The sequence below is a fragment of the Salvelinus fontinalis genome, unplaced genomic scaffold (assembly GCF_029448725.1).
Source record: "Salvelinus fontinalis isolate EN_2023a unplaced genomic scaffold, ASM2944872v1 scaffold_0792, whole genome shotgun sequence".
Lineage (NCBI taxonomy): Eukaryota > Metazoa > Chordata > Actinopteri > Salmoniformes > Salmonidae > Salvelinus > Salvelinus fontinalis.
This window is the reverse complement of record NW_026601001.1, coordinates 80,462-88,243: the sequence shown is the minus strand read 5'-3', so window position 1 is coordinate 88,243 and position 7,782 is coordinate 80,462. Positions and strand designations below refer to the sequence as shown.

The 7,782-nt window shown below is 41.6% G+C and overlaps 1 protein-coding gene across 1 annotated transcript; it reads left to right on the top strand.

The window, feature by feature from the left end:
- The first annotated feature begins 2,479 nt into the window (after nt 1-2,479).
- LOC129847352 (transcriptional repressor scratch 1-like) lies at nt 2,480-6,391 on the top strand. The gene is made up of 2 exons (XM_055915118.1): nt 2,480-3,240; nt 4,059-6,391. Exons 1-2 carry the CDS (start codon nt 3,126-3,128, stop codon nt 4,796-4,798), a joined length of 855 nt encoding a protein of 284 aa, XP_055771093.1. The 5' UTR covers nt 2,480-3,125; the 3' UTR covers nt 4,799-6,391.
- The last annotated feature ends 1,391 nt before the right edge of the window (nt 6,392-7,782 follow it).

Genomic DNA, 7,782 nt, shown 5'->3' with positions numbered 1-7,782 from the left:
CTGCCTAGTCCCTTTCCTAGCCCCTCTCCTGCCTTCTGCCATCACACACACACACAGGCACCAGCTGGGCACCGTCACCATCCCCGCCACCTCAGCCTCCACTCCACTGCTAGGCCTGCCTGACTGTCACCTTCACATGTTACCTCACCTGACGGTGTCAATTAAAACTAACAATTCATCCCTAAAAAGGATTGAAGTGATATGTTGTTTAAGAGTTTAGAGGAGCTTGCAGTAGCAGTACCAGAGGTGAGCTGCCAGAGCTGTACAGTATAAGTTTCAGCACACAAGTCACCAGTGATGTCATGTAGCCTGTAGTATAGATCTGAACTTTGCACTGATAGAATCCTAGAAAATGTGCTGATGATTATGTGTGGAATCACAGTACAACAAGCAGGTGAGCTTCAAAGAGCATCCTGTCTAGCGTGGAATCTACACATGGACCTAAACGCCTACAGGTAGTGATGTCTGCAGTGCAGCTGGTGAATGTACTCTTTAATTGGACATCCTTGAGCCTCTGAAGGTAACTGCTCATATGTTTCTTTTTGATTAGCGAAACCAGATGTTGAACAATACTAGACGGCTCCTTAAACTGCCCAGCTCTCCAAAGTAGGACATCATGCAAGTCCTGACAAACACACAGGTGCAACCTTTGGGGAAGTAGGCTTTAGTTAGGTTTAGGTTTAGTCGGGTTTAGGTTTAGTTAGGTGTAGGTTTAGTTAGGTGTGGGTTTAGTTAGGTGTAGGGTTAGTTAGGTGTAGGTTTAGTTAGGTTTAGGTTTAGTTAGGTTTAGGTTTAGTCAGGTTTAGGTTTAGTTAGGTTTAGGTTTAGTTAGGTGTAGGTTTAGTTAGGTGTAGGTTTAGTTAGGTTTCGGTTTAGTTAGGTTTAGGTTTAGTCAGGTTTAGGTTTAGTTAGGTGTAGGTGTAGGTTTAGTTAGGTGTAGGTTTAGTTAGGTTTAGGTTTAGTTAGGTGTAGGTTTAGTTAGGTGTAGATTTAGTTAGGTGTAGGTTTAGTTAGGTGTAGGTTTAGTTAGGTGTAGGTTTAGTTAGGTGTAGATTTAGTTAGGTGTAGGTTTAGTTAGGTGTAGGTTTAGTTAGGTGTAGGTTTAGTCAGGTGTAGATTTAGTTAGGTGTAGGTTTAGTTAGGTTTAGGTTTAGTTAGGTTTAGGTTTAGTTAGGTTTAGGTTTAGTCAGGTTTAGGTTTAGTTAGGTTTAGGTTTAGTTAGGTTTAGGTTTAGTCGGGTTTAGGTTTAGTCGGGTGTAGGTTTAGTCGGGTGTAGGTTTAGTCAGGTTTAGGTTTAGTTAGGTGTAGGTGTAGGTTTAGTTAGGTGTAGGTTTAGTTAGGTGTAGGTTTAGTTAGGTGTACGTTTAGTTAGGTTTAGGTTTAGTTAGGTTTAGTTAGGTTTAGGTTTAGTTAGGTTTATGTTTAGTCGGGTGTAGGTTTAGTTAGGTGTAGGTTTAGTTAGGTTTAGGTTTAGTTAGGTGTAGGTTTAGTTAGGTGTAGGTTTAGTTAGGTTTAGGTTTAGTTAGGTTTAGGTTTAGTTAGGTGTAGGTTTAGTTAGGTTTAGGTTTAGTTAGGTGTAGGTTTAGTTAGGTTTAGGTTTAGTTAGGTGTAGGTTTAGTTAGGTGTAGGTTTAGTTAGGTTACTTAAATACAGTAGACATATATACAGTAGATGTGCATGGGCGTGACATCTAACATATTCATTCTATCTAACATATTCATTCTATCTAACATATTCATTCTATCTAACATATTCATTCTATCTAACATATATACATATTAAATGGGTGGATAAGGAGACTACATTCTTCCAGTAAACCGGTGTGATCGCTTGAATAATGTAATGTATTTGCGATGTGCATATCACAAACCATGTGTCATTTTTTTGCTTTATTGGTTAGTGGTGCTGCTGTGTCACAATGCAAAGTCAGAATGAAAGCACCTGGGATATTTAGTGTTGAAGTTAACCATGAACCCATAATGATCATATGAACATGACAAGAGATACATTATTAATTGTCTAACAGTTGATTTCGTAGAGACCGAACGCCTGTAGGCTATACACCGTATGGTAATTGCGGTGTGAACAGTAGTTACAATTCTTCAAAGAAATTATATGTCATCATAAAATTGCAAGAGAATGTGCATGCATTGCAAATCTGGAAAGAATCTCCATTCAAAACCGTGAGAAAGTGCTGAATAAAATGCAATGCGTTGCATGTAAGCAGGTGCGATGTAAGTCTAGTTTCAACTGATACAGAAAGACTTGAAATAAAACAATCATTTCCATTCTTATCTCCAAAGAACATGGTGGTGAGCTCCTTACAAATAAAATGAGACGGGGAGACGAGTAGCCGCCTATATAAATCATTCTATCCCAATGTTGCTCCCCAGAGATTTCTGATGGATTAAATTAAGCACTTCCATTTCCATCTCCCACCTGATCGCAGCGCCGTATAAATCCCAACAGCTGATCAACTGTCTCCAGACACCAAGTACAGGACACAGAGAGAGGCTGCAGCAACAGTGAGATAGAGAGAGAGAGAGAGAGAGAGAGAGAGACAGAGAGAGAGAGAGAGAGAGAGAGAGAGAGAGAGAGAGAGAGAGAGAGAGAGAGAGAGAGAGAGAGAGAAGTGGAGCGGTGACGGTCCTTCAACCTACATTATTATTTTTCAGCCAAATGTAAATAGACTACCAATCAGAGTTGGAAATAATTGGAAAGCAATAAATAACGCTGACAAGTGCTGCCCATTTTTTGTTGCACTCTTACATTACAGCAGCTTCTCTCGTGTTTTTTTGCATTCTCCTCTATTGGCACGCGGGAGAAAGAGGCGCACTCTGCAGGGTGCTTTCCGCTCGCTCGTCCGTCTTGCGCGAGCCTCTGAGAGGGAGCTATCCAGTGCTGAAGTTGCATTTCTTCCCTTCGCAAGACACGGTGTTGCAGGTAGAACAGAGAAACCTAAGCACTACGGGTTGGCTGGGGGATTGTTTGACTGACTGGGTGTCTGATACTCTACGCAGCCAGGCATCCAAAGCTCAGATTTAAATATCCAGCTCTACATTGGCGTTGCATGAGGACAGTAACCCTGCCCTGGACGGTTGTTGTTTCGGTGCAGCACCAGAAACATGCCAAGGTCTTTCCTGGTTAAAAAGGTGAAGCTTGATGATTTTTCATCCAGTGATTTTGAGAGTTCTTATGGACGATCCAGGACCAACCTCAGTCTACGGATTCACGATAAAGGTAAATATAAACATTATTTATCATTTGGAATGTTGATGTTGATGTTGATTATGTTATATATATTTTTGCTTATTATGCACGGTGTCTTTTTTTTGCCACGTTTGCACGTTTTTGCGCTGCATTCATGACTCAATCTGATTCCATTGTTATATTAGTTTTGACAAACACACCTACCTATACATTTGTAGGCTAATTCTAGCCTGTATGTTTTGAAACAAACCAATTGAATGTGTAAATAGCCTATCGCATCTTGCCTACTCGGAGCATGGGGAGGAATGATGCTTGTGATGCTGATGCAAAACTTCTCCACAACCCACAAGTGTGCATCATATATCTGCACTTAGGCACCAGCATGTACACAAGAGATTGCATTGCACCTATATTACCCGTTATGCTTTGGAACACTGTTGTATAGCCCTATTATTTAGACATTATGTCAGTCAGAAGGCTGAATCATATTTCATGATGATATGTAAACTAGCTTATCCATCGCTTCAGACCGGCGGTATAATGTTGCCTAATCATCTCAGTAGGTTATGTTGTTAAATTATGTTTATTCTCACTGTGTGTAATTGGCAACTATAGGTTAACGCATAAAAGGGTCGTGCTTCCAGATAAATAAAAACGTTTTAGACTCGCCTAAAGCTGAATAAAGTGCACAGGACGCATAGGCTTTGGTGATAACGTGCCGTAGCCGATTTCAAGTGGAAAAGTGCTGCCTGTAGCTTGTTGCATCTATTAAGCAGATTGTTCCCACTTGAAGAATCCCCACGCGACAATGAGTAATTGAATGAAGCTCTTGTTATTTTTCACACCAGGGTACATTAGTGACTACATCAGCCCGTCTGTCTACGATGGAGAAAGCGACGGTGCCATTAAAGTTCCCTCTCCGGAGCCACTCTACGATGGCATCCACAGCGACTACGGCGCCCCGGACTCAGAACAGCCTGACAGTCCGCAGTCGGACGTCACCTCCGGCTACATCAACGGGGACACCGCGGTGAGTGATTGCTACACGGTGGACGCGTTTTACATCACGGACGGAAGGTCACGGAGGAAAGTAATCAGCAGCCCCAGCAGCAGGAGCATACAGCGTCACACATGCAACGAATGTGGGAAAACCTACGCCACGTCTTCCAACCTGAGTAGGCATAAGCAGACCCACCGGAGCCTGGACAGCAAGATGGCCAAGAAGTGTGCAACCTGTGGGAAAGTGTACGTGTCCATGCCAGCAATGGCCATGCACCTGCTCACCCATGACCTCAAGCACAAGTGTGACATCTGTGCCAAAGCGTTCAGCAGACCTTGGCTACTGCAGGGCCACATGAGGTCACACACGGGCGAGAAGCCCTTTGGGTGTGCACACTGCGGAAAAGCGTTCGCAGACCGCTCCAACCTGCGCGCGCATATGCAGACTCACTCCGCTTTCAAGCATTTCAAATGCAAACGGTGCGACAAGACCTTCGCTCTCAAGTCCTACCTGAATAAGCACTACGAGTCCGCGTGCTTCAAAGGCGCGTTCTCGCCCTTGAGTCCTGATCTCGATGACTCTCCATGACGTCCACATTAAAAGTGCAGACAAAACATTATATTTTTGCTTGACTAATTCTGCCAAACCTTTCCTAAAATCCACCTCAACTTCCAGTGGAACCACAATAATAGCACAATTTTTCTGTATTCTCCTTGAAATCCACCCGAAGGAATTACTGATGATCTTCGCATGCACTTAAAAATCCTCTTCCTCCTCCAGTCACGTGGATAGAATATACCTTCCACCGCGCGTAAATATGAAATCATATATTTTGAAATTTGACGAAGATGACAATACTGGATTGCTCCAAACAAAAGTCGAACATTTTAATGTTGGATAATAATGTACTGCTGCAACTGACCATACTCTCCGTTGAGGTAAATGCCATTTATGTTTGTATTAATTAATTAATTAATCTATTTATTTATTTATCTATTTGTACATTAGGCTATTTATATGTATTTGTTTATATAGTATGTCTGACATATTGGTCTGTTTTTATTTGATACCACTACCTATTCTTTGCACTTTAATGTGTGAATTTGCCAACCTCTCATGAACAGGCCAAAGCGTTTGTCACTTATTCTTCGTTTACTACCATTTTAAATTATTGCATGCAGAAATGAAATCTATGCCAGTATCACAAAGCTTATGATTTTTTTCTTCTCCAAAATCTAGATAGTATCTGTTGGCAATATTTCTGCTGAAGCCACATGACGAATTATAAAGCAATAATCACTTAATGCATGGTCTTTTTGAAAATGATTATGAACTATTACCTACTGTATAGCAGTTTTTAAAATCAGGTATGTTTTACTCCAGTACGCATCTATAGTCATACAAAAAAATACAACATCAGGGAAAATGCCAATGTAGTGTTAGTGAAACAACAAGAAAGCAACCACGTCCTCTTTTCCTCTGACGTCATGCATTGCCTGCCTCTTATTTCAACAGTAGTGTTAGGACCGTTAGGACCGTTAGGACCGTTAGGACCGTAGGCTTGTAGTACTTCAGCTCCCAGCACCTCAGAACATGTATCCAAATCTACAGGGCACCCATTAAGGTCATACAAAGGTCAAACACCTTCTGGGTCCCCAATGGCACCCTATATTCTATATAGAGCCCTATGGGCCGTGGCCAAAACTAGTGCACTATGTAGGGAATAGGTAGTTATTTTGGGATGAAAAACACTGGAACCCACTATTGACTTAAGGTGGGCAAACTTTGCACTGCATCCACACTCAGCTTGATGGACAAGATGCCTTTCTTTAACCTCATTGGTGTGCCACAGATTTGTCTATAATAAAGCACTTCATTTACACCTTAAAAAGTAGCACAATGAACCTAGAGATTCAGGTAGAAAAAACAAGAACTCGTATTAGCTTGACCTCTGTTTTGTATTTCCAATAAAGAATGAATTAATAATAATTTATTGCAAGAGGCTTTGTAAATAATCCTTTGGATTGAACATTTTTACAGCAGTAAAGAATGAAACAAACCTTATTTCAGGAGATATCTGGAGGGAGGAAAATGTCCTTTCCAGTCAGTATTCAAATGATGTAAGCACAAGACACAACAAGGCATTGTCACTTCATAATAAAGAATAATATTAACAAAATCTCTTGTCTGTCTGTTAGTCACTTGTTTTTATTTGTTTGTATCAAATTTCACAATGTATACTATATCACCTTATTAGCCTAAAGTATATCTTCAAGCATTTGAATCAAAAGTTGAAAGATAATCCTCAGAGTAAAGCATGTCTTCACCATCCTATAGGAAACAGTGCTGTACATGACCTTGTGTTCTAACCATCCCCCTTACTACTGTACTGCTCAGAGAGAGAGGGAGAAAGAGAGAGAAAGAGAGGGGGAGAGAGAGAGAGGGAGAGAGAGAGAGAAAGAGAGGGGGAGAGAGAGAGAGAGGGAGAGAGAGAGGGGGAGAGAGAGAGAGGGAGAGAGAGAAAGAGGGGAGGGAGAGAGAGAGGGGCGGGAGGGAAATAGAAAGATGGGAGAGAGGGGAGAGAGAGAGTGAGAGAGAAAGAGAGGGAGCAAGAGAGAGTGAGTGAGAGAGAGAGTGAGAGCGAAAGAGAGCTACCTGGGTGGCTGCAGCTACTGTAGCATAAGTCAGATGAGGCCATGTAGCCCTTTGAGGGGGCTAAAAGACATTTCATTCCTCATAGATAAGCCTTATCACTTGATAGCTCTCTTGACTGCATTTAGAATCAGGTCTATGACCTCAAAATGGATAGACAATTTCCTGGGAAGTCAAATTACAATTTTGGCTGTGAACTTGCTGACACTTACTGAATGAGGGACAAGATAACACTAATTTCTGACATTCTGGTTCAAGGTATTCTGTAATCAGATGTGTGGACATGATTGGTTAACTCTTGACGGCTACCAATAATGTCAATGCACAATACATTTAAAAATGCCATTAGAAGTGCTGCTTTGACTTGAAAATGTAAGCCACTGATTGACAGACATTATACATTTCACATTATGGACGCAGTCAATGACCTCAGAAATAGGAAAACAATGTCTGTCTCTGTCGTGACCATGGCGATCTGTGCAGGCGGCGGGATAGCTGTTGAATTGCTATATTCAGGTGGAGTGAAAGTCTTAGTAGACAGGTGGGGAGAAAGGGAGGCTGCCTGATCATATGTGTTTTTTGATTGACGCATGACATTGTAACTGGTCAACTTGTTATGCATCACTCTTCCTGCTCCCCCCTCTCTCCATATGGTTGAGCTGCACTTCACTTGTTCATTTATTTCACCTCATCCTGACCTTGTTCATCAACTCAATAAATCACATATTTTTCCCATGCAACTCCTACTGGGATTAACTCTGCTCTACGGAGGCTCAGGCCCCGATTTCATCAATCTATCAGGAATCATTATAATCTGCTTCATGAGATGGCCTACGCAGGTTTTTATCAGGAATCATTATAATCTGCTTCATGAGATGGCCTACGCAGGTTTTATCAGGAATCATTATAATCTACTTCAT